Source organism: Parus major, chromosome 24, assembly GCF_001522545.3.
Source record: "Parus major isolate Abel chromosome 24, Parus_major1.1, whole genome shotgun sequence".
NCBI classification, from domain to species: domain Eukaryota; kingdom Metazoa; phylum Chordata; class Aves; order Passeriformes; family Paridae; genus Parus; species Parus major.
This window is the reverse complement of record NC_031792.1, coordinates 3,224,560-3,248,603: the sequence shown is the minus strand read 5'-3', so window position 1 is coordinate 3,248,603 and position 24,044 is coordinate 3,224,560. Positions and strand designations below refer to the sequence as shown.

Genomic DNA, 24,044 nt, shown 5'->3' with positions numbered 1-24,044 from the left:
TTATTATAGAATAAATATGCAATCATATGCTATTATTATTATCATTATTATTATATTATATAGGTATATTATATATTAATATTAAATATTGCTGTTACTATTACTATTAATATTATTAATAACAATAACAAAACAACAACAGTAATAATAATAATGATAATAACAGTAATATAGTAATAATAAAAATAGTAATAATAATTATTATAATATTAATATTAATATTAATAATAATAATAATAATTTAATCTCTGGCCTAGAGATTATGCCCCCATTGAGCACAAACATGCCCTGTCACCAATAATTCTCCACCATCAGCCCAGGTTCTCCCCAAAATCTGACACTTTGATTTTTCCATGCCACAACCTCCTGTTACTTACAAAAATATCAGCAAGCTACAGCCAGAGCAGCACATGGATGAGAATTCCCTGGAATTCTGCTGGAATGCACTGATGGAAACCCTAAACCTGCATTTCCCTCCACAGATACTTTTCCCACCTCTTCTGCTGTGCCTCCATTTAAAATCTGCTGCTCCACCAACCCCAAAACCTTATGAGGTTTTTTTTGTCCCCTCCCTTCAGCTTTTTTTAAATTAAAGCTGCCTGAAGAATCCCAGCTGCAGGGAAAATGATCTAAAACAGCAATGAAAAAAACCCACATTTCCTGCTGCAGTTTGGGATCAAAAGGAGTTTGTGTCACCAGACACCCCTGTGAAAAGTGAAAAAAGTGAAAAAGAGAAAATTAATTATCCAGAGCATTGAGAAAAGCCCAGATTTTAGGGATGTGGGTCAGTGATCACCACATGATTCTGACATGAGGCTCTGAAAAATGGGGCAGGAAAACTTGTGATTTAAAGATGCGGTACAGGGATGAAAGGGGATTTTTACCCATAAGAAACTTATGACCAATGACAAAGATTTCTTGGTAATGAGGGGAAACAGATCCAGTGAACTTTTTCTGAGTTGCTGGCTTGAATTTCTTCCCATAGTAACTACATGGGATAAGGCAGGAATTTTTTCATCTAGCTCCCCACAGCAGGAACTGAAAGCATGGGGGGAAAAAAAGTCTCTAATGAGGAATTTTCATCCAGAAAAATCTGTCTGTTCCACCTCCTTCCCACACACATTAACTCACATCCATGTCTTATCAGGAAAACTGCACTCAGCTCTTTCCCCCCTTTTCCTGCCAGCCAGGGATCCCACATTTGGAAAAAAGAGCTCTGGAAGTGCTTCCTGTGTTTATCTCTGTTTGCCTTGACCTTGAGACCAAGGGCACTGAATTTCCTTGGGAACTTCCAAAGGGCTGCTCAGGTTACAGCCCGTGGAACAACACAGCCTGCCCCAGGCAAGGTGATCCTCTCTCCTCCTAAATCCTGTCCCGATTTAAGGACAGGCTATTCCTGCTGCCTCATTCCCCCAGCCTGCTCTGAATTCCAGCCAGGCCACCCCGAGGTGCTGTAACATCAGGTTTGCTGCAGCAGGGAGGCCAGAAATACCCTCCCCACTGTGGAACTCAGATCAAATACAGCATTTCCAGGGCCTCTGACGCAGCAGGAGCAGATTTATTTTAAAATCCAACCCACTGAGCCCTCAGCCAGTGCACTTTGCACCCACAGCTGCTCCCACTTGGATTTGGGATGCCTTGAACTCTCATTTTCTGTCCTGTCTGGACACCCCACACTTCTGGAGCTCTGATTTGCTGAGAGCTCTGCCTGCACAGTGAGTTATTCCTGCTGCTTTTTGAACTGCTTTCCTGAGGGCTACTCCACTGTGGAATTGCAAACTTAAAAAAAAAAGAACTTTCCTCCTGAGACCCTGATTCCTCAACAGAGGCAGAGTGGCACCTACTGTGCATGATTTACCCCAGAAAATGGGTGATTTACCCCAGAAAATGGGTGATTAACCCCAGAAAATGGGCAATTTAGCTGGTGGTTTACCCCAAAAAATGGGTGATTGACCCCAGAAAATGGGTGATTTACCCCAGCAAATAATTCTCTGCAAAAAGAAGGAATTGCATCTGCAGTCATGAGCCTGCTCTGCCTAAACACTTGTGTTTAATGTCCCTACTCCCTAAACACTTGTGTTTAATGTCCCTACTCCCTAAACACTTGTGTTTGTTGTCCCTGGGTGTTTTTTTCAGTCAGAAGTGATGCTCATATCCATCACCACCCTTCCATCCCAGCCCAGCCCTGGGGTTTCTCTCTGTACCTTGTCAAGCAGAGCATTCTGCCAGAGTCTGAACATCATCATGTACGTCCTGTCTCGAGCCCCAAAGGAAGTAAAAAAGTGCTGGATGGGGAGAGAGGGAGAGAAAAATCAGTTCAGAAAAAGCCAGAAAATAGGAGAAGAACACAACAAGGCTGTTTGGGGTCATTTCCAGCTGGAGTGAGCCATCCATGCAGCACAGAGTGAAGCTCATGGAGAGGCCAGTGGCTCTCACCAGGGACTGAGCACTGACACAGCTCTGGAAAACCTGGATATTTTACCTGGCCCCCACATCCGAGCTCCAGCCTCAGCCCAGCTCAGCACAAACCCTTATCCCAGTTTGGAAAAACCCCCCACACACACTCCCAGCCACACAGGGGTGGAGGTGGAGGTACCTTTTCAGTGTCAGTGCAAACTTGGATGGCGTTGGGAATGAGCCGTGCTGTCTTCTCCTTGGTCATGGAGCAGATGTCCTTCAAGCGAACTGTCAGCTGCAGCAGGGAGGGAGAACACCAGGAAAGGGAGGAACTGGTGAGAGAGGCAGCAGGAAAAGCCCTTCCAAAGCAAACCTGAGCAGGATGCCAGGTTTAGGGCAGCAGAGGAAGAGCCTCACCAGTGTTTCCCAGCGGAAGATGTTGCTGTAGAAGCAGATCCAGTTCTCGGAGAGGTAGAGGCGGCCCTGCAGGAGAATGTCTCGCTGGAGGGCACATGAGTAATCTGTGGGAGCACAGCACGTGATCAGTGAGGAGCACAAACAGCACAAAATGCAACTGATGCCTTAAGATTTTTTGCCTGTTTTATTTTTCAAATCCTGTGCTGAGCTAGTGGATAACTCTAAACTCCTCATAAAGTGTGAGTGCTGTCCACACATCTGGGTCAGACAAAACAATTCCTCTGGGCCTGGAACTCAAGGACACCCAACAGCCTCAGGCCCCAGAAAGTATAAACAAAAGTGAACTGGGAGGAGCAAACTGGGAGTGCATGACTTCATTACCTGACGCTGTAAATGGAGAATTAACCCCTGGTATGTAAAAGGAACAAATTTGTAATTGTGTGAAAAACTTGTGACCATTGTCCAGCTTGGGTGCAGCCCCTTGGGGAGGCTTTGTCTGCCCTTAATGTACCTGAAGGCCCTTCATTAAATACATCCACTTAATAAATAAATGCTTTTAACTTTGGCCTCTGCTCCTAGGTAAGCCTGAGAAAGGGCATCAGGACAGCTGGAAGGTGTGGATGAGCAGCAGCATCAAGAGAAACCACTCAACACAGCCAGGCAGAGGCAGGGCCAGCCCCAGCTGCTGCTGTTTCCTGCACGGGCATGTCACAGACAATCTCTCCCCCTGACTGCTGATCCTCCTCATCAGCATCCCACCTGCTATTGCCAGATTTAATCTGTCTTTTCCTTTCTGTCACTGTGCATTTCCCCCCCAGTTCAAGCATCCCAAACGATTTCTGGGGCACAGGAGGGGATCAGCAGTCGTGGAAGACACAGGAGCAGCTGTGAGGGGAGGTTTGGGAAGGGCAGTGATGTGTGAGCAGGGATGTTGGGAAAAGGGAGGAAAAAGGGAAAGAAAAAATCCCATCATTCCCCACCAAATGAGGAAAACCCAGCATTAAATGCAAAATCCACTGGAAATGGGGCTGTGCCTGGGAGTCCAGGCAGACAAAACAGGTTTGTTGTCAGTGGCAGTGTATGGAGAATGAAAGGAAGGAGGGACTTTACAAACTGTGGGGTCTGCTGGGAAACAAAATGAGCACTGAGAGATAAAATAAACAACAGGAAGGATCCCACTGATTGATGACAGGAATGAGGGATTTGTCTTTGCAAACAAACTGTGGGTCTGCTGATGAACAGAACTGGATACTGAAAGATGAACGGAACAATGGGAAGAATCAGAAATTCCAGAGGAATTCCACTGATTGAGAAAAGGAAAAGAAAAGGGGGGTACACATTAGAAGGGGTCTGTATTGGGTGATTTGGGAAGTAAATACCTCAGCAAATGGGTGAAGAGAGGGAAATGTGGCTGGGAAATTGGGATAAAAAGGAGGCTGAATCCTCCAAAAATCTGAGTCATCCCACAGGAAACGCCCCATGTCCTCTCCCTTTATTCCAATAAAGTTACAGCTCCTCTGTCTCCTTTCTGGACAGAACCCTGTGGTGCTTGTGCATGAATTTTCCTGCCAGCAATGAGAACGTGGATGGATCTGTGCTGTTCTCCTGCCCAGAGCACAGCAGCTGGCCTTACCCACGATGAGGCGCTCCGTGTCCGGGAGCTGCTTGAAGAGTTTCCTGAAATCCTCATTCCGCTGCTTGTACGTGGGGCTCAGCACCTGCAGACAGAAAGGGCCTGGTGAGGAGAGGAGCAGCCAGGGGAGCTGGGGCACAGAGTGGGAGAGACGGGAACACCTCGGGTGCGGGAGGAGAAGGGGGTCAGAGGCACTCACAGAGAGCCAGGAGCTCCCACCACAGCCCAGCCATGGGATGGATTGGGTTTAGTGCAGGCAGGAGAGGAAGAGGAGAACCTGACTTGGAAGAGCAAGTCCAGGCTAGAAAGGCTGCAGCCCTGCCTGCAGAAGCAGAGGAATTCTCTCTGCCTGCAGCCCTACACTGACGAGGTACGAGGTGTGCTCTGCTGGCATCAGACACCTGCCAACCCCAGGAACGGAACAGCTAGCCCAGAAAACAGGGGGTTCACCCCAGAAAAGGGGGGATTTACCCCAGAAAAGGGGGGATTTACCTCAGAAAAGGGGGGATTCAGCACAGAAAAGGGGTGATTCACCACAGAAAAGGGGTAATTCACCACAGAAAATGGGGGTTCACCACAGAAAAGGGGGGATTTGGCCCTGCCAGAGGAGCTTGAGCACTCACTGTCACTGAGAGCTCAGGATTCCCCATTCCCACCCCTCTCCCCACCAAGCAAACACAGCCCTGTGTTCTCTCAGGGTCAGAACACTTCAGTGGGGCTCCAAAAATGCTCTCCCAGGGACTGAACCGTGTCCTGCACTCGTTTTGTGTCCTGGCCTCGGGAAATGGCTCAGGGAACACGGGGCTGTTGGCTGGAGGGAGATCTGGCTCCTCTCTGGGGTTCATGATGTGACTGTCCACACCTCCTACACCCCGTGCCAGCTGCTCCCGACAGCCACACCACCTTCAGAACAGAGGCAGCTGCAAATTCACATCTCCCAGAGAATCTGCAATGTTCCTTCTCCCACAAATGCGGAGAAGGCGGCTCCTGGGGTACAACCTTTCCCTCTTTATCCAACAATCCTCCTCCAGAGGCACTGATCTCCCAGGGCTGAAGGCTGGGCCCCAAAAATCTGAGATTAGAGAAGGCAGTTTCTGCTTCACAACGGCGGTGGAGTCACAGGGGTGGGAGGAATGCTGAGTTTATTTAGAATCAGCCTCACAGCGCTGCCAAATGCTGTCAGATGGCAGCAGATTTGATGTTGGTTGTCAAATCACAGACAACCCCTCGCCCCCAAGAGCATTCCCTGCTCCTCACAGCGACTCAGTGGACTGGAAACAGAATATTCCAACGTCAGCTCGGCACTTCTGAGCCTTGCTCCAGCCCCGTGGGCCCAGAGGAAGGGATCTCACTCCGAGTAAAACCTGCCAACCAGCAGATGACAGAAATATCAATTTAACTTACCAAACTCCCAGCCTGAACATCTGGAAAAGATCTTGGACTGAGATGGGCTCCAGCAAGAGCCCAAGGCCAAGATTTCCAGGAACAAGCAGCCCGGATGGGGAAAGGGGATTATAACCCCTGCAGGGCTGAGCTTTGGGCTCAGTGCAGCCCCACTCAGCAGGAACCAGACCTGTCCTAGCAGAGGCTCTGCTCAGCCCCAGCAGCTCTACCAGGGTGCAAACAGCTCTGTTCAGACACTCACAGCGGGGATTTCATCAGATCCAGGGCTGGCATTTCCTCGAGAGAAGTCCACAAGTCCCTCCAGGTCCCACCGCAGCCACGGCAGCTCCTGATCCAGGAACAGATCCCAGAGGGAGCCGCACTCCAGCAGGGAATCCATCTCCTCCCCTCAGCACTGGCACAGCTCCCCGTGTCCACTCAAACTCTGCTTTTCCTGCTCCTTGTTCGTGCCCAAAGAGGTGCAGCAGCCTGGCAGGACTTTAGGTGCCTTCCCCTGCTTTCCTGCCCACATCCAGCTCGTCTGAGGCAGCCCCGGAGGATCTGAGCGAGGATTTACCCTCCAGAGGACTTTTCCCAAAGAGGCTCATGGGGGTGATGGTGCTGGCAGGCACCCTGTGTGCTGTCCTGCTGCAGCCTCAGCAGCTCCTGGCTGTGGGCATCCCCTGCAGGAGCAGGGCAGGTGTGTGCAGGTGTGTCCCCAGGCAGTGCCAGCAGAGCCGGACCCAGCCCCGAGCGGCTCCGGCCCCGCTGCGACTCACGCGGCTTCCAGGACCCGGCGGGAAGGCAAACAGCTCCAAGCTCGGCTTCTCCCCCTCTTGGGGAGCAGAAAAGCGGCGATTCTGACTCCTCAGTGCCCAGCCCGGGCTCTGCCCTGCAGTCCCTCTCTGCTCTCGGTGTTTCTCATGGAAGGGGAAGATCCCAAAATGACTGGCGCACGCTTGGAGTTGCTGGAGCTGGGGAATTCTGGCGGCCAATGCCCTGCAGTAACCCAGCCCTGCCTCCCAGCAGATGTTTCCTGTAATGGAAAGTCGCTGGACAGAGTGTGCTGGGGGAGGCGTGAGGGGAGCCAGGACACACCGGGATGGGGGCCCCTGTCCCTGCAATCCTCAGCGCAGAATTTGCTCTCCCAAACACAGCTGGGAAGGACTGGGCTCCTACTGATCTACCCACACTGACTGGGACAGCAAATATTTCTAATATTTCAATGTTTAGGAGCACCTGAAAGAGACAATTGGTGTCTTTTCACTGCTCAGGTCAGTTACAGGAAGAAGAAAAATATTCAGGGGTGTCATAGATAAAAGTAAAGGAATACAGAACAAGGCAGAGCTTGGGATGTAAATGCTAAAGTGGAAACCTCATGGATTTAAATCTCACCTCTATACCTGTGTTTCCTCTGAATTTCAAAATCATCTTATTATTTCTCTTTTCCAGAGCATCCTCTGGATTCTCTTGGTGCCTGGTGCTGAATTTAAGAAGCAAGCCTTGCTACAGAGCAGCAGAAATGCTGCAGGATATTGAGACACACACCCTAATTTAGGATCAGGGAAGTAGAAAATTCACAGCCCAAGTGAGACAGAATGAGGGAGGAAAACCATGGCAGATCTGCCAGTCTCAGGGCCCCAACTGGGACACAGAAATGAGAGATTTCCACGCTCAGAAATGGGGCCCTTTGCCCATAACCCAGAGAAAAGAAGGAGAGAGATTTTATCCCTGGCAGCAAAATATCTCCAGTATGTCTCTCATTTTAATGACATCTGCAGGGTGACAAATGCCTTCTCCCAAGTGTGGAATTACTGACACCCCACAGACAGAGCAATTCCTCCTTGCTGTCCTCAGGGAAGCCAAACACAAATTTCCCAACCTCTCTGAGCACCTCAGGGGTACAGAGTAAGGCACATCTCTGCTTCAGCAAACAAAACTACAAAGGAAGTTCAGTTTTAAGGCCTGAGGTCTATTTTTGTAAATGATTTTAAAATAATAAATTCATTAACATTAATTCACCATGCAGACACGCAACACAACTGATGGTTAAACCACAAGTGACCAACAGATTTTTCCCCCCTAAAAACCACAATATTCCCAAGCCAAAGTCTCCATGTACACAATTCCTCACTAAAGGCACGAGAAGCACCTCAGGGATTTTTCCTTTCCACTGGAAAGCTCTTCCACCACGAGGACAAGAACACAAAGCAAACCCCAAAAAGTCTGAGTGCATTTATTCCCAAACTGGGGTTCTCTTCTCAGTCTCACAGTGCACCTGCACCAGTTTGCATTTGTCCTCTGCAAAGCCAAGCAGAGAAAGCACAACCAGAGAGAGGGGCAGGTCTGCCAAACCAATCCATGACCTCATTTCACCCCTTTCCTCCCAATTCTCCACAGGGCAGGGATGGCAATCCCAAAAAAGCACTGGTGGGATTGAATGGAGAACACACAAGGCAGGAGAAGCTGGTGGCAGCTTAAGGAAAAGAAAAAAAATAGAGAAAAAGGAGTCCAGGAGAGGGGAAAGGGAGGGTTCCAACTGGCAAAGAGGAATGCAGTGCTCCAGAGACAAGAAGACCAGTTAAAAGCAGCAAAAAGATGAAGAGAAACTGGTGGTGCACTGCAGATCTTTGGGGGCCATGTGCTCTTTGAGGCAGGGATTGTTTTTTGGGCTGGGTTTGCACAGTGCCTGGCACACAGAACAGTGTGGAGGGTGTTTGCTCTGGGCACGGTGGGGTTTGTGTAAAATGGGAGTGGGGGGAAGCCAGCAAAGGGAATTGTGAGGTTTCATGAAGAGGCAGATTCATTTCTAGAGCTGCTCCCAGAGGGGAGGGGAATGGAGGGATCAGAATGGTCCAAATGGCAGAGAAATCCTGTCTGGAAGGAGCTGGCAAAGGGCAGCTCTATCAAGGAGATGTATTAGCCAATTTTTTTGGGAAATAACACTGCCAGGTAGGACTGACTGACTTCCTGGAGTCTGTGGCTCATCCATATTTTCACACTGCTGCTTTTATCTGGCCAGAATGTCTCTGCTAACTAGAAAATGGGTTTGTTTCATTTTGTTTACAAAGGAAAATAAGGGGTGGGGTGGGGAAAACCACAAAAAAATGCAGCCAGTGCTTACTCTCCGGATGTACTGTCTCTCATGCTGAAAATATATGGAGGAAAAACAAGAGAACAGAAAGATAAGATAGAGAGGACATGAAAACACAAGAGACCCACAGAAGCAGAGCACAGCAAAGCACCATGCAGCAGGGAACGGAGCTCAGCAGCTACAGGCAGAAGCAGTAAGAGCCAAAGTCGCCTCTAGCCTGGTGACACAGTCAGGGTTTGGCAGCAGCCAGGTCAGGCCCAGGCATCTGCTCAGTCCTTATCTGCCACTTCTCCACCGGTTTGGCCCACCCTGGTTTGTGTTTTATTCTCAAAGGTCCCTCTGTGGCCCTGAGAGCTCGTCCTGCCCGTGCTGTGCTGGCACCCAGCAGGCTCCTAACCCTGCCTCTCCCCTCTGGCAACCCTGACCTCGCTGTTGCAGCCAAAACCTCGCATTTCTGACAGCTGCAGGAGCTGTGCCTGACCACGGAGGGCTGCTGCATTTGCCTATGGCTGCTTCAGAGCCTCGACCGTGCACAGGTGACGCCGTGCCCAGAGCGGGGCCGCTCGTGCTGGCAGAAGGGAAAAACACCAAGGCAGAAGCAAAGGGGGGTTGGTGTTTCTCCAGGGTCGGTAGAAAACGATTCCTCTGTGGCCCCTGCACCGCCCTGAGAGATGCAAAGGCTTTGCAGGGTGGCAGCTCTGTCCCCACGTGTCCCCACATCCCCTGTGCTGAGCCAGCAGGGCTGTGGGATGTGGGGAGCACCACCAGAGTGACCCAAAGGACAAAGCTCCTGCTCTCTGTCTCTGGCATCCCTTCCCTCAGGATGCCAGGCCTCCTTTGCCAGTGCTGAGCCATTCCCAGCTCCTCCTGGAAATGGTCAGAGTGCCCCGGTGCCCCTGCAAAGCCCCTTTGCACCTTCCCCCCGCCCAGCCCCAGCCACCCAGGGACAAGAGAAACGGGAGTACTTACATTATACCAACTCTGGCTTTTCTGTAAGGACAAAATAAAAGAGAAGCATTAGTTAGCACAGAGATCTTAGGATCAAAAAGAAAGAGGGACAGAGAAAGCAGGTCCAATCTGGTTTGGATCATTAGTGGAGTGAAAGTGGGATTAAACAGAAGATTTCAATGGATTTCACAGTGTGGTCTAACAGAGTTATCCCAAGAGCAAGGGACAAATCCAGCAGCAGGAGTCTGGAACAGGAAACAGTTCAGGCCAAGGTGTGCATGTCCACATGCACACACACACACAGACATGCTGCCAGCTTGTCTGCAGACCAGCAGTGCCAGCCAGCGACAGAGGAGCTCATCATCACCATCATCATCATCATCATCACCATCACCATCATCACCATCACCATCATCACCATCACCATCACCATCACCACCATCACCATCACCATCACCATCATCACCATCACCATCATCATCATCATCATCATCATCATCATCACCACATCATCAGCACTGCCAGCCACCTCTTCAGGGGCTCCATTCTCCCACTGGCCAGGTGGCAAAGCTCTCACTGTCCTGGACAGCCCCCCAAGCACTGCTAAGGGCAGGGACACAGCTCTGCTCACAAAATACAAATGTCCCAAGAGTATTTTGAATTTTGAAAGGGAGACACACACACACACAGAGACAGGAAAAGTGCTGCAGAGAACCCCTAGAGAAGCTAAGCAAGGGGAAAAAAAGAAAAAATAAAAGGCTAGGATTTTTTTTTTCAACATTTCAGTGCACAGTGTTTTGCATCATCTGCACCTGTGATTTTCTTTATATATATATATATATATATATATTTCCATCCTTATGGCATTTCAGATGGTTGGAGAGGACAGGCCCCACATCACACTGGAGCACACAAAAGAGCTGGCTCAGCTTGGAAAGTCACACTTGGCAGTTTTTCAGTTTTTCAGCTGGAGGTGAGGTTTATCTGCACAAGGAGAGGAAGGAATGAGCTTTCCTCTCCCACTCCAGCCAGGCTGGCTTTCCATCAGCAGAACACTGGGCAGAGCTGCCAGGATAAACAGGAATCCCCTTTTTTGGGGGGGATTTCCCTCAGGGCAGTGAAGCCTGGGGGCACCAGAGCCTTTCCCACAGCTCCAGCTGTGCTGTGCCCCTCTCCCAAACACTTCCCATTGGTGGGAGCTGAGGATAACACTCAAGGACAGAAGCAATATCCCACTGCCCTTCCTCCTTTGAAGCCATCTTGCTCCTGACCTTGGAGGATTTTCCAGGCTTTGCACTCTGTTTGGAATAGGAAGGGAAACATTCTGTGCTGTGCCTCACCGCAGAGGCTGCGGGAGCTTCATTGGGAATTCCCTGGAATATTCACAGGGACACAGAAAGTGCCTGTGCCCACCAAGGACACACAGGGTGTTCTGCTGCAGGAAAGAAGTGTTAATGAGGTCAGACTGGACCAGAGATTTCGGTGAAGATACAGGGGCTGCTCTGTTCCCACCCCTGGATCTTCTGCTCCAAGTTCCCAGCCACAAAACCTCGCTGGATCCCACTCTTGGAGCCAACATTTCTGAAGGATCCTTTGCAGAGCTGCCAGTCTCTGATGAAAAGCCCCACACTAACACAGTACACAGGCTAAAATACAAAAATGTTACATTTTTTTCCCCAAATCCTGAGGAAAGGAGATGAGCTGAGGGACTGAACACAGAGTATGGCTCATACCTCACACCCGTTCCTCCAACCAGAGGAATTTCCCCTTACTTCCCACTCCTTTCCATACTTGGCCATACCTGATCCATTCATAAAGGATTGGGTTGAAGTCATCCCTCCCTGCAAGTAGGACGTGGAAAAAAGCCTTATGCAACCCAGTCTACACTAAAAAAAGAACCAGGGTAATTAATCTGAACCGTGCACACAGCACCTTGTCCTCAGGAGCACAGGGCCTGAGATGGAGCGATTTTCCTGCAGATTTGTTTTGCCATCTGTCTGCTTTAATGAGCAAAAGGCATAGCTCAGAAATTCCTGGGATATAAAAAAAACAAACCCTCATAATCAAACTATAATTGGCACAAGCACAACAGAGGCACTGCTGTCACTGTGCCTTCTCAATCAGGGTGCCCATGCTGTGGTGTCAGCACAGCCCAGCAGCATTTCATCTCTGCTGCATTCATTGCAGGAACTGTAATTTTTTTTCCCTCCTCACACTTGAATTTCCCTGAATCAAGGGTCCTCTATAAAGGAGCTTGGCAAGTTCTTCTTTAAGCTCTTCCACACAAAAAAATTATAGTGACATCCATAATGATGCTGATGTCCGTGATTTTAACAACATCCTTAATTATACCAACACTCAGACTTTGTCTTTTGCCTCCACCAAGTTCAACAGACTTGTCCAAAGTCCAAACAACCTCAGCCCTTAAATCTCTCTTCTATTTTATCTTTTCTTTAAGCTCACTTGAGAGGGAGATGCGAACTGTGAAAATCAAGAGACAGTAAAATGGAGAGGAGGGGGGAGAAAAAAGAAAAAGAAAAAGGAAAAACATATTCTTACTTTGAGCAGGTTAAGTCTGTCATACTGGAAAAAGAAACCATAAGCATTAGAACTGAAAAGACAAAATAAATAAGTAGCAGAAGGAGGGGGTTGCACACAGACAGGGAGAAGATGGGACTGGCTTGCAGAGACGATGCTACAGGAGCACAGAGCAGAGCTCGTGGTTACAAGGGGGCTGTAACCAAGAAGAGCTTTGGAGGAATGTGAAAAACAGGGTATTTTCTCTAAGCCTTTAACTGCTGCCTCTAACCAGTCATGATTTAGTGCCCTGACACCTGTGTGCTCTGCTAGGGAAGGTTCCAGCTCTGCAGGGCACACGGGTCACACACAGAACACCCCCAGAACTCCACCCAAACCGTTTCTACCTCTCAGCATCACTGGCAGCAGCACCACAACTCACTCCTTGCTGCTCCCAGGGGAACAGAAACCTTTTGCCAAGTGAATGGCGTGCCACAGAGCTCTAGGAGCATCCCTAAATCCCCTTCACACCTGGGGAAGCACAGAACCAGAGCTCGGAGCAGATCCCAGAGCCCTCTCTCCTGATCTGTGCACTGGCAAAAGCTGCGCTGCCCACCCGGCTTCTAAATGGCCAGAACTCAAAGAAATCGGTGGAATTTATTCCCCAAAGCCTCACCCCAGCCCCAAAGGATCAGAATTTCATTGTCTACTACCTCAAGGGGGTTTGTCCCACCCTCTGGGAGGGGTGAATGAGAAGACACAGCCAAACTCTTCTCATCGTGGCACACTGGGAGGACAAGGTGCAACAGTCATAAGCTGCAGTAGGGGAAATTCTACTTGGAGAGGAGGAAAAAGCCTGTTCACAAGAGTGGTTAAGCACTGGAGCAGGGGCCTGGCCAGGCTGTGGGATCTCCAGCCTTGGAGGGCTGCAAAACATGGCTGGACAAGGGTTTAGGCCAAGCTGATTTAACTCTGCTTTGAGCAGGGGCTTGGGTGAGAGACCTGCTGAGATCCCTCCCCACCTAAACTGTTCTACACCCCCCAGAACCTGCACCAAAATTCACATTTTCCCCCTAACTTAATGTTAATCCTCAGCATTCACCATTAGCTATGGGCATTGGGAAGAATCTAAAGGAAACCACTTTTATCCTCGGGCAAGAGCAAAATAGTTTAAAAATACATATTTCATCATTGGCTACTAGCAAAAAAAACCAAAAAGATGGGTTTTTCCTGAGTTTGGAAAGCTGTCCCAAAAAGCTGACTCAGACCTTGGTCTGTGGCACAGATCAAGGTGGCAAAGGCAGAAAGATTCCCTTGGGATGCAATTCCAGTGCTTAAAAACTCCTGGCAGAGCACTCCCTCTGACGGCAGCGCTGCAGCACGACAGAACAGCACAGACAAAAGAGGGCAGGGAACTCAAGCAGATCTGTCAGCAATTGTACCGACACAGCAGCAAACTCATGGGCTCAAGCTGTTCCACCTCATTAGCCAGACAGGTTGGGAAACCAAACCATTCTTCCTGCAGGAGATGGGTGGGGAGAGGAGAAGAGGCTGAGAAAGGAGAGTTTAAAATCTTTGCCCTGCAGCTTTTTGTTCCTAACCTCTCCCTGTATGAGCAGACAACAGAATCATCTGCGTGGGAGAAGCAGGGGGTTTAATGCCTGGAAATTCTTCATTTGTGCAAGAGGAAGCAGCTTGTGGAGCACAGAGCTGAGCTCCAGGCTGCACAGTCAATGATTCAGATCAGAATATTCAGTGTGAGCAGGGCAGGAGGCTCTGACAGGCTGCTGGGGGTCCTGCCCAGGATCCCCCTCCCTCTGAGCTCAGCTGGGCTCCACTTCCCTGCAGTTTCTCCAGGTGCCTCACAGTGGTTGGGCTTTTCCCTCTCAGAGGGGCAGGGGCTGGCTGCAGGCACCTCACAGCACCACTGCACACTCATTTTACACAGACATCCCTCTGTTCCAGGCTTCTTCCCACCAATGCCTCTCCTAAAACCCTCTGCACCTCCAGCTTCCCACAGCCTGTGTGGCCCACACACCTCTACTCACCAGCAATCCTGTCAGGGCTCTGCTACTCCAGACCTTCCACAGCACTTCTTTCACACCTCACCTTGAGACTTTAGTCCCCCCTTTGTGCTCCTCTGCAGTTATCCCAGCTACAGACACCAAGCACAAGACAATCTGTCTAAAAAAAAGACGTCAAGAAGCTTCCAGCAGACACCAGCAGATCATGCAAGGTCAGGCTGGTCACAAGGACCACGACCAAGGGAAGACGTGAGCCAGCATTGCTCTCTGAGAACTTGCCTAGAAGGAAACCTGAGGCATCCACTGGGGAAAGGCCAAGACAAGGATTTTGTGGATTTCTGTGAAGCCATCCAAGCCATTCTGCTTTCATCAAGTGGAAATGCCAACAGCCTGGCACCTTCTCCAACAACATCCCACCTGCGTTTCTGATTTTTCCACTCTTCTGAGGGTAGCACAGAGGTGTGAGATCAAATCCCAAATGATCTTATCTCCAATTCAAGCACCCACAGAGGGATCTTCCACTTATCACCTCTCAGAGCGAGCCCATGAATTCTCACAATTCATTTGGGACAGGTCTGTTCTACCAGGTTCAAGCTGGGTTCATTTGAAATCACTGATCTTTAATATTTACATCACACAGGAGAGCGTGCAAGGGCAGTAAGCTGAGATCACTGGCCACAAAAATGCTATCCATCATGAAAAGCAGGGAAGAAGTCATGGAGAACAACTCTCCTTTCTGAAATCAGGGAGGAAGAAGACAGGAGAGAGAAGGGATCGTGGTTCTGTTCAACTCCAGTGTTGCCCTGAGAATTAAACCTTCTGATCTTGTTTTCATTGTTTCTAGCCACTTTCCCAGGAAAGTAACTATAAACATAGGTGTTTATACATTCCATTAAAGAAATGTCTTTTGATGGACGTCTCCCACAACCAGTGTGGCTGTGGTAACCTGACTATCCAATCCCTGGCCGTTGTGGAGAATCTAGAAATACTGAAACCAAGAATAAATCACACTTTTTCCTATCACACACTGAGCTGTGTCTGTGTGAATCATTTCGTGTCCAACACTCCAGAGGATTTCTCCCTGGCAAAGACAGCAGCTCACTGCAAGGGAGAGGACTTAAAAGGCTGAAGTGATTTGGAAGCAGCTGAAGGGGTGTGATGAACAGGCCAGTGCTCAGCCTGTGTGAGCAAATATCAGCCAGATGCCAGTGATGTAAGTGAACCCAGCTTCCAGCTACAGGCACGGGGCTGAGCTCTTGCTGACATTCTCGCAGCCACAGCAGGAGAATGTCTGACTGGGGTCAGCACTCAGCACCACGGGGAGGGCTTCTGAGTGATGAGACAGCTCTACAGTGGGGGACAGGAGAGAAAAAAGAAGGCTTACTTTGGAGAGGCGCTTGTGTGACTTAATCGGAGAGAAAGCATGCAGGAATGAAAAGAGAGAAATTAGGGAAAGAAGAAAAATTACCTCACAGATCAAGAGAAGGAAAACCCACACCCCCAACAGAGAGCATTTTACCCCCTCTTCCTTGTGGAGAGCACCAGGAATTGAAGTTAAGCTTTAGTAGTCACCGTGTTGGCAAAAATCTCACTGCCATGACTTTAACTCAGAGCATTTTGAGGGCCAGGGAGGTGCAGCTCCTCTCTGTGGTTCCCCCTTGCCAAGGAGCCCATTTCCCTGCGAGCATCCCCAGCGTGGCTCCCAGCACAGCGTGCCCTGCACCCTGCCTGCCTCCCATCCCATCCCATCCCACGGCTTCCTTTTGGGAGCACAGTGCTGGCAACCCCGTGCTGAGGGTGTCACCAGCCCTGGGACGGGGTTTGTAGGTCACTGCGTGCACAGGAAGCCAGGCTGACCTCAAGGGCAACCTCAGAACGCCAATGATTCAGCTTGAAAAACCCTTTCCCCCCCTCTTTTGAACTCACAGACTCCCCCCCGTAGTGGTGAGAGATCAGAATGTGGGCCACCGAGTCCTGCTCCCTCTGCTGAGTGGCCACAAAGGGGAGGGGATGAAGATTTCTTGTCTGTGACACAATCCAGCAGTTAATCAGACAAAGAGCTAACAATTCATTTTACACAAGCCATCAGAGTTCTGCCTGTGCAATTATTCAGGCTGAAACATCTCACTTCAAAAATCTGGGCAAACACAAGCGCTCCTGACAGCTAACACATCCCTGATACCAGGGTTATGATCAAAGGTTTGTTTGGTACCCCAGGCTCTTGTGTGTGTTTCACCAGCTCCCACTGCTCACACAAAAACCTACGGCCAAACCTGAAACCCTTTCACCCTGCACAGCAAAGACAAGGCTGTTTCTAATATGGCCCAAAGACACAAAACCTGCCTGGGGAACATATCAGCTACCCTGGGCAAGCCAGTCATAATAACACTGCAGCCATGCAAGGAATGGGCAGAGGGCTGCAAAACTGATTCTGTGACGTCTGAACTGATCTCAGAGGGCTTGGATGGGACTGGGGAAATGCACAGGCCCTTCACAGGGGAAACCTTATTTATTTCATGCCCCTCCACGATCCAGGTGATAAAAAGTAATTGCACCAGCCGGTTTTCAAGGTCTTTATCAGAACCACAGAGCCTCCCAAGGAACAGGACCTTGACTACAGAAAGCTGTAGACTCTGTGCTGAAGTCTGACCGAAGCAAAGGACTCTGAGTCAGAAGAACCTTCAGAAATGGGAGGAAGTGAGACAGAGAAAGAAAAGGCAGAGGACAAAAAGCCGGTGCAGGTCCGGCTCAGCAGCCAGAGCCCTCTGCTCGCCCTCACCTTGGAGTTCTTGGCCCCGCTGCGGCCTGACTGGGAGGAGCAGCTCCGCTGGACACCCTGCTCCGGCGTGGACGGGGACTTGTCCGAGGAGTGGTCGGAGCCCTTCTCCACCATGGCGTCCCCCGGGGCGTCCTGCGGCGTGGGCGAGCGGGAGCGTTTGCGCAGGATCGGGGAGCAGGCGGGCGTGCTGCGGTTGGAGTTACTGGCAGTACTGCAGAGGGGAGGAAGGGAAAAGAGAGCGGGGTTAAACCATCTCCAAAACTGAAACTGCTGCACCCCACGGGTCTCCCCAGAGAGCAGCAGGCAGAGCTGCTTCCTCAGCCGCTGCCCCCGCTGGGTTTAGGCAGTTCTCGTTCACCAGGGGCAGAGGAACTGCTGGCTGTGCCTTTCTCCACCTGCCCTTCAAACCCTCAGACCACAGAGCAATGACCACGAGAACAAACTCGTTGACTCCTGTGAGCTCCTGTTTCCAATGATGACCTGAGCTTAGAAAAATCAAATGTGCACTCAAGAACCAGAGAGGTGTCAGCCTGTCCCCAACACAGCCCCGCTCTGCCCCTCCTGTATTAGCGCAGCTCTCCTCAACAGGATGCACAAAAACGGGGTCACACCTTTCAGAAAACACCCCATCAAAGAGCATCACAAACGCTAGGGCTCTGGGAGGGGAGTCATGATGACATTCAGTGCAGCATTTCCTGTACAGAACCATCCCTTCCCACACCACCTAGAGCCGGGTATGAAAATGGTTTGCTGTCACCTAAAAGCTTTTGTGATTAAAATAATAATAATAATAATAATAATAAAAATTAAGTTCCTCTTTCACAATGGGAAAAGCAAGGCCTTTCGGAGTTTTACAGAAATTATGAAAGGAATGGAACTTCTCATCCCCTTTCCTCAGCAAATGCCTCAGCACCCAGATCAGCAAGCCAGTAACAGAACAGGAAAACTCAGATTTCCTCACTGCTCCTTCTCTTTTGATGCCTCTCCTTCCTGCCAGACTCTTTAAAATACCACACACTACACCCATTTTCCCTCTGTCACTCATTTCCTCCAGGAGTCAAATCTATTTCTGACCAGCCCAGACATCCTCAAGGCTTTTCCAGCTGGTGCTGCTCAAGTCAGCAGGTTACAGAGGAGCCTGGCATGCAGGATTGGGTCTGGGCTAACTTCTTCAGAACCCTCTTATCTCATGGGCAACACCAAACAGGCCACATCTGACAGCAGAGGCAGCAGGAAAAGGATGGAGGAATTCCAGCTGCCAGGGACTGAATTAAAGAGGTTGTTGCAATCAGACTCTTAAGGGCTATGATTTAAATTACACACAGCAATCACAACGCTGCACGGCGAGGTACTCCAAATGGATCATTTCCTCCCTGAAAATCAAGAAGAGCTGAGCTGAGGTTTCCTTAATTCCCAGATAAAAACCATGTCCATCTCTTCTTAGCCCTGAAGATTCCAAAACCATTCTACAAGCGTGAGTTCGATGTGAGCAGCCTGTGTCACACACTCCTCCAGCAGTTACCGGCTTTGGGTTGGTTTGGTTTTGGATGAACTGGTCTCCTAAATTATCCTTTATTTGCTCAGTGCTTGTGTCAATGCACAAGTGACGAAAGTTTCCCTGGACAGCCTGCAGGAAGCACAGAGCCAAGCTGCTTATGCAAACAGGGCCAGAATCAGATTTCCTAGGAGCTGGCACCGGGCAGGAGCAGCAGCAAGGAGCTTCACAGCAGCCCCTGAGAAGATGCTTTCACCACTCTAAAGTGTGGAATTTCATACAGATCATGAACAGGCTTGGGAAAATGAGTTTGCAAAATGTTCTGTAGGCAGGGATTAAATTAAACTCTGCTCTGCTACCTATTTCTATTCAGTAGGATAAGAAATAGTTATAGACCAATAAAAACCTGTTCAAATATCACCTAAACCCCAAGGCAGCTCCATGCAAAGACAGGCAGAGCAATTCCCACTTGGCTTGGGGTTCTTCACAAGGAGCAATGGCACATCCCCAGGTGAAATATTGTCACATCACCTTGTCCTGTGCCCTCCCTTTCCCTGGACAAGGCACAGGAATATTGAATGTTAAACCAGTGCAGCAAGAACTGTAACAATATTCAAGATTTAATCCCCCCAAATAATAATTGATGCAAAACACAAATTAAAAAAATTATCTGAACCATTCTCCCAGCAGCAGTTTAGGTAAAACATGAAGTAAAATTATCAGGGATTTCTTAGTTTATTGAAGTATTAAAAAGCACCAGGCTCCTCCATAGATTTTCAGCTGATTAATAAAATTGGGTGTTTCATCTTGTCTGTGCTCCTGCTGCTCCTTCTCCTGCTAAACTCAATTTTAGCAGCCCAGCAGAGCTGTATTAGTGACTCCAAGTTCATCAGCAGTGGTCCCAGGGACAGACATGGTTCTCAATTGTCATTTTTAGAAACCACAGAAAAAGTAACTTCTAGTTAAAACCTCAGAATTCTGAGGCTGTGCTGGTCCTGCTTGTCCCCAGCATGCAACATAAGCTGATTTATATGAGAGGTCCCCAAAAACACAAGGCAAGAACTTGAAACCCCTGTCCCTGCCCAGCACTAAATCTGAACAGATGTACGAGTTTTCCCTCTACAGCTCTACAAAACCTGAGTTTACCATGCCCAACCTCCGTCTCATTTTCAGTTTGTGTGAATCCACAGTTTCACTTTGAGCTTGAGTTTAGAGCAGCTCTGTACAGACCAAGCCAAATTCAGCGCAGGCTCTGTCTGCTTTCAGTTTGCAGTTGTGGGATTTTGCTGCTGCTCAATTAAAGCTCAGAATGAGCAGCTTGAAAGCAGGGTACAGCTGCCTTCACGTGCAGGTGAAACTCAAGATGAAAAATGCTGGAAGGTTTGGTGCTATTTCACTCTTTTTAAGGTCAGACCAAGCTCCTTGAGGTGGGTTTTTCAAGCCCTAGCACTGCAGCTGCACAGGAGCAGCATCAGCAATGACTTACTTACAGATGGTCATTTTATTTTTGCCCAGTTCACACTGCCATAGCCACAACTTTTCTTGGGCAGATTCTGCCCTCCAAGCTCGTATTTGAGTTAAAAAAAATTAAATAAGGGGGGAAATAACATCAAGGGCTCCTTCTTTGGCTCTCCCTGAATGGCACAAATACGAAACCCAGGAGGGCTGAATTCCCCTCCTCCTCTCTGATGACTGGGAAAAGCTGAATATTTCTCACACGAAGGGCTCCTGAGACAGAGAAAATGACGTGTGTGTTGATCAGTGACAGCGAGGATGGGCACAGAGAGCACAGGGCTGCCCCGAGCCCCTCCAGACTCTCCCTGCTCCTGCTCATTCCCTGCACTTTGAATCCAGCCCAAGGCACAGCCATGACGAACGCTTTCTGCAGTTGCCATGGCGACCACGGCCTGCAATTGAACCAGGAATCAAGGCCTGAAATGCCAAAACGGCTTGACCCACTTTGAAATAAAAATAATTGTAATAAATAACGCTTTAGAGAGCTAATTGCCCAGAGCACATTCAGGCCCTGGCTTCCCCCTGCAGAGGAGCCTTCAGCAGATGAGACAGATGAAGTGAGGGACAGAACACAAACAAGCCCACCTAAGCAGCAGCCCCCTTGCTCTGAGGTGAAAACCCCTGCACGCAGCATTTGAAAGCCCAGAAGGCTGAGTTTGTCTCCTTGGTTTATGTCCTTGCTGTCTCTAAAGGAAAAACCTCATCAAAATACCATCAGCAAGCGTAGTGTGGATGGGAAGGGGCCAAAACTCTGCTCAGATGTGGAGGAAAAGCATCAGTACCTGCTGCAGTGTAGTAAAGAATTTGTAGCCTGCCAGAATCTTGAAGCTGGAGAGGTTTTTTTAGCAGAAATTGTAGTGATAGGACAAGGAGTAAGAGATTCAGATGGAAAGAGGGGAAGTTTAGGTCGGATCAATGGAACAAATTCTGTCCTGTGAGGGTGGGGAGGCTGTGGCAGAGGGTGCCCAGAGAAGCTGTGGCTGCTCCATTCCTGGGATTCCAAGGACAAGGCTTGGAACAACCTGGGATAGTGGAAGGAATCCCTGTCCATGGGACAGATGATGTTTAAGGGCCCAACCATTCTGGGATTCTACAAGCTTTCCTTCAGAAAAGAACATTTGGCAATGCATGCACCAGCCCCTGCTCACACCCTGCCCTGAGACACCAGGCAAAGACACAGAAAGGCCAAATTTCCTCCTCCAACAGAGTATTTCCTGTAAGGATCTGAACCAGGTGATGAAGAGAGCTTCACCAAGCAGTCACTTTTGGGAAAGGCATTCCACAAGTTAAGCTTGGTGTTCTTACAACTATAAAGGAACTCTACAACGCTTTCATGGAGAACTCAACAAGAAACCTGACTTTGCTGCACTCTGTTAAATGAATTCTGCATGAATGACACCCAAGCAGTCCTGGAGTGACACAGAAGTCTGTCCATCCCACACATCTGCAATCACAGACGTCCCTGGGACTGACACAAGCACCCTGCAGCAGTTCTTCCCCAAATCACAGGTGCCCCAAGAGCCAGCAGCCACCTGCAGCATTGTCACAGCACCTGTGACAGAAAACACAGCAAATCCCTCTGTGTTTGCCACTTGCAGGACATGGATTAGAATTCAGCCAGAAGTAGGAAAAGCACCAAAGAATTTTGCAACTAGAGCAGCTCAGCTAAACGAGCAGCAGCCTCAGGTACACAGCACTCACCACATCCGCTGTGACCACCACCGGCTTCTCAGGGGGCAGAAAAACACCAGCAGCACCATTCCCTGCCCTGCATCTCTCAGCCCTTTGCATCTCCTCAAGGAAGCCCTGATCTGGAAAGCTTAAAGGCCTCCAAGTCCTCCCTCAGTTCCCAAAAGAATTTGCTTTCCAAGAGTTATCCTGCAATTACTCACTTCTGCCTGCAGCACTGACCTGGTAAGGTGTTCTCCCAGGCCCAGAATTGGGGTTTGCTCTGCAGTTTGAGCTGAATGCTGGACGTGCTGAGCAGGATGTCCCCAAAACAGCAAAGATGCACACACTGAAGCACATATTGAACTCTGAAATCTATGGGCTGTGCAAAGGCGAGCCCGTGCCTACAGTTTCCTGCACAAGACCAGAGGAGATCCCGGAGGACAACACAGAACTGTGCTGACAGTCTGGAAAAGAGCAGGAAGGTCAAGAAGGCACCTCAGGCCTGGCTGCAGCACTGAAAAGAGTTAATTCTCCTCAGAAACAGCGATTAGAGGGGTTAATTAGACGCCTACAAAGATACTTTTCTGCCATCCAGTCTGACATCAGTGGAAAATGAGGAGATTCAGAAGCTCATTATGCAGTCTCCCAAACAGCAAGCAGATGGCAACAACTTTCGATCTCCAACCTACACTCCCTTCAAATTGATAATCCAGGAACGAAAACCTGCTCAGATCCTGGAGCAATTCCCTAGGCCCTCCGTTGCTCTACAAGCAATAACAAAATGTTATATTTCTATTACATCTCCCAGCAAGAGAGACAAAAGAGAAAGCAATAAGTCAAAAAAGCAATGACACCTGCAGGGCTGTGCAGAAACCAAGGAGTGTTTCATGGCAAGTGCTTTGAAAAGAATCATAAAAATAGCCTGCCTTCTGCATGCTTTTTAGCAGAAAAGTCCAGCCTTAAGATTTACTCTATTTTGACATTTTGCAGAATGCTGTCCTCCCATGACATCCAATCACATGTTTACATATTCATGAAATAAAATTAATGCAATTATTATGCCTCAGAGGATTAGCAAATCACTGCAAGCATTAGGAAGGAATTTGCCTTCTGCCCACAGCCAGCAGTGAGAGGATGGGCAGATGCATTATTAACCATGTCATTGTCCCCGTGGATCACCCGATCCTGGTTACCACTGGAGACAGACCCATGGAGCCTCATCTCTCACAGAAACTCCCCCCCAGCCAGCTTCCTCTGCCTTCCTGCTTGGAGTGACTGCAAAAGTCCCCAGGAAAAGCTGGAAAATGTTTCTGAAATACAACAAGACAGATTTTAATAAGAGAGCCCAATAACGCACCAGTCACACCTTGGGAAGGGTCATTAATGGGCAGGGAACCACCATGGCTTATAAATCACACCCTAAACCCCTCCCTCAGTCACAGATTATTATAATTCCATTTGCTCCAGAGGAAGGCAAGCCCCATAAAATGAAGTATGATGGATAATACAAAGAAATCTGTGAAGCAGTAAAGGGGAAACAGCACAAGGTAAGAATTTCACATCTCTCTGAAGGTGACAGACACAGCCCCACCACAGCTCACCCGCTCTACAGCTCTACTTCCCCAGGAGGAACGGATCCAGCCTTTGTTTGCCTTGCCTCCCCACCACAAAACCAACAGTTCTGGTAATTAACAGCAAGAACTGCAATGTCTGATGCTTCCATCAACATCTCCAAGCCTGGAACTTGGGGCAGAACAGAGCTTGCAGGCCTTGTTTAAAAAATAAACGAAACAACAACAGACACTGTTAAACCTTCTTTGATGTGAGGAAAGTTTTGAAAACCTGACAGCTCAAAGGATAAAAATAAAAATTAAACTAAATCCAAGCTTGTTTATTTTAATCCTCGTCGTTTCCAAGCTCACATCAGAATCTTTCAGTGGTTCAGCAATGCTGCTGTCATATGTGATTTATTTCAAGGGAGAGTGAGATAAAGCAACAGGGCTGGTGATAAATACCCAGGCCCGCTTTTGGGTGGGGATGTAGGTGTGAAACAACTCCCAGACTCCCTCCAGAAGAGCTCAGGCACTTCTCCCTGCTGCCCATCTCCTGCTGAAACTCCAGCAAGGCTTTATGGGCACAGCATTGTCCCCTGAGCACATCCAGCCCTGGGA

The 24,044-nt window shown here is 49.1% G+C and overlaps 1 protein-coding gene across 7 annotated transcripts in view; it reads right to left on the bottom strand.

Moving 5' to 3' along the window:
• GRAMD1B (GRAM domain containing 1B) overlaps nucleotides 1-24,044 on the bottom strand; it is a 91,424-nt gene that overhangs the window by 17,174 nt on the left and 50,206 nt on the right. For 5 of the 7 annotated variants that reach the window (XM_015649727.3, XM_015649729.3, XM_015649733.3 and 2 more), the window contains 6 exons: nucleotides 17,193-17,403; nucleotides 9,894-9,914; nucleotides 4,448-4,532; nucleotides 2,815-2,918; nucleotides 2,597-2,692; nucleotides 2,205-2,285 (listed from right to left, as the gene is read on the bottom strand). In XM_015649727.3, coding sequence (XP_015505213.1) covers nucleotides 2,205-2,285; nucleotides 2,597-2,692; nucleotides 2,815-2,918; nucleotides 4,448-4,532; nucleotides 9,894-9,914; nucleotides 17,193-17,403 — 598 coding nt within the window. Of the gene's footprint in view, nucleotides 1-2,204; nucleotides 2,286-2,596; nucleotides 2,693-2,814; nucleotides 2,919-4,447; nucleotides 4,533-9,893; nucleotides 9,915-10,326; nucleotides 15,819-17,192; nucleotides 17,404-24,044 lie in introns of those variants that run through there. The other 2 variants (XM_015649730.3, XM_033519671.1) reach the window with 2 other exon arrangements.